The sequence below is a fragment of the Belonocnema kinseyi genome, chromosome 7, assembly GCF_010883055.1.
Source record: "Belonocnema kinseyi isolate 2016_QV_RU_SX_M_011 chromosome 7, B_treatae_v1, whole genome shotgun sequence".
Lineage (NCBI taxonomy): Eukaryota > Metazoa > Arthropoda > Insecta > Hymenoptera > Cynipidae > Belonocnema > Belonocnema kinseyi.
The window spans coordinates 3,768,318-3,769,623 of NC_046663.1; the positions used below are offsets into that span (position 1 = coordinate 3,768,318).

The 1,306-nt window shown below is 26.5% G+C and overlaps 1 protein-coding gene across 1 annotated transcript in view; it reads left to right on the plus strand.

Annotated features, from left to right (window-relative positions):
* Positions 1–1,306, plus strand: part of LOC117176288 (CTL-like protein 1) — a 45,656-nt gene that overhangs the window by 37,407 nt on the left and 6,943 nt on the right. Inside the window, exons 8-9 of the mRNA XM_033366474.1 lie at positions 106–250; positions 346–486. Coding sequence (XP_033222365.1) covers positions 106–250; positions 346–486 — 286 coding nt within the window. The remainder of the gene's footprint in view (positions 1–105; positions 251–345; positions 487–1,306) is intronic.

Here is a 1,306-nt window from a genome sequence, read left to right on the forward strand (position 1 = left end):
CCCTGTGATCGAAATTCCTAACTTTTTTCCGGTTTTCTGATCAGGATAGTTATCCTGATAATGTATTTTAAAAAGAAAAAAAATGATTGTTTTGAAAAATTGCAGCTTTCACACTTGTTGAGTATGTGGATTCGACCTGGGTGAAATATATGTGGTGGGTTTACATTATTGGCTTGATATGGACTGCTGAATTTATTACGGCCTGCCAAAATATGGTTATTGCTGGTGCCGTCGCGCATTGGTATTTTAGGCACGTTTTTCAAATCTTTTAAAAATCTTTTTTTTTTTCTTTTTAGTGAACTGAATCGTTTTCTAAACATTTTTCTTTTTATAATTTATTCACAGAGGAAAGGATGCAAGTCGATCACCAGTTTGCTCATCAATGGGAACACTTTTCTGTTATCATTTAGGATCTGTCGCCTGTGGATCATTGCTTATTACACTCTTCAAATTGCCAAGATTGATTCTTACTTATTTACACCAGAAGTAAGTTATATTTATTTAGTTTTCCTTAAACAATTTTTTTTTAACTCCTTCGCTAATTGACTACAATAATATGCCCGCCATCTCAAGATAGTTAAATTTCCAAAACAGAAGTTTAATTTTTTACCGAAAAAGATACATTTTCAAGAAATTAGATATAGATTTTATCAGATATTTTAATTTTTAAACGAGAAGACTAATTTTCTACCAGAAAAGACAAAATTTCAATAAGATATGTACATTTTTAACCAAGAAGTTGAATTTTCAATCGTGAATCATAATTTTTTACTTAATAATTTTTATTTTTATTCGTTTTTAAAAAAACTAGTTTTTTACAAACTTTTTAGTATCCTGATTTAAACTAAAATGATGAATTATCAGCCATAAAAATGGACTTTCAAGGAATTAGTAGTTCAAATTTGAATCGAAGAGTCGAATTTTTAACGAAAAATGCAATAATTTATATTTCAATAAAAAGAATTTCATTTAAAATAAACAAAAGATGGATTTTACTAAGAAACATTAATTTAAAAAAAAAACTGTAAATTTTCTGACCCAAAAAATTTATTTTCCAACAAAGAAGGCAAATTTTCAACCAAGTTGTTTAATTTTATACCAAATTGTTGAATATTCAACTCGAGAATGTGAAGATTTTACAAAAAAGTTCATTTTCAACGGAAAAAACAAACGATTTTTAAACTAAAATGATTAATTTTGAATAAAAAAAAAATAAATTTCTAGGAAGTATTTCAACCAAAGAGTCGAATTTTTAACGAAAAATGCAATAGTTTATATTTCAACCAAAAAAAAGAATTTCATTTAA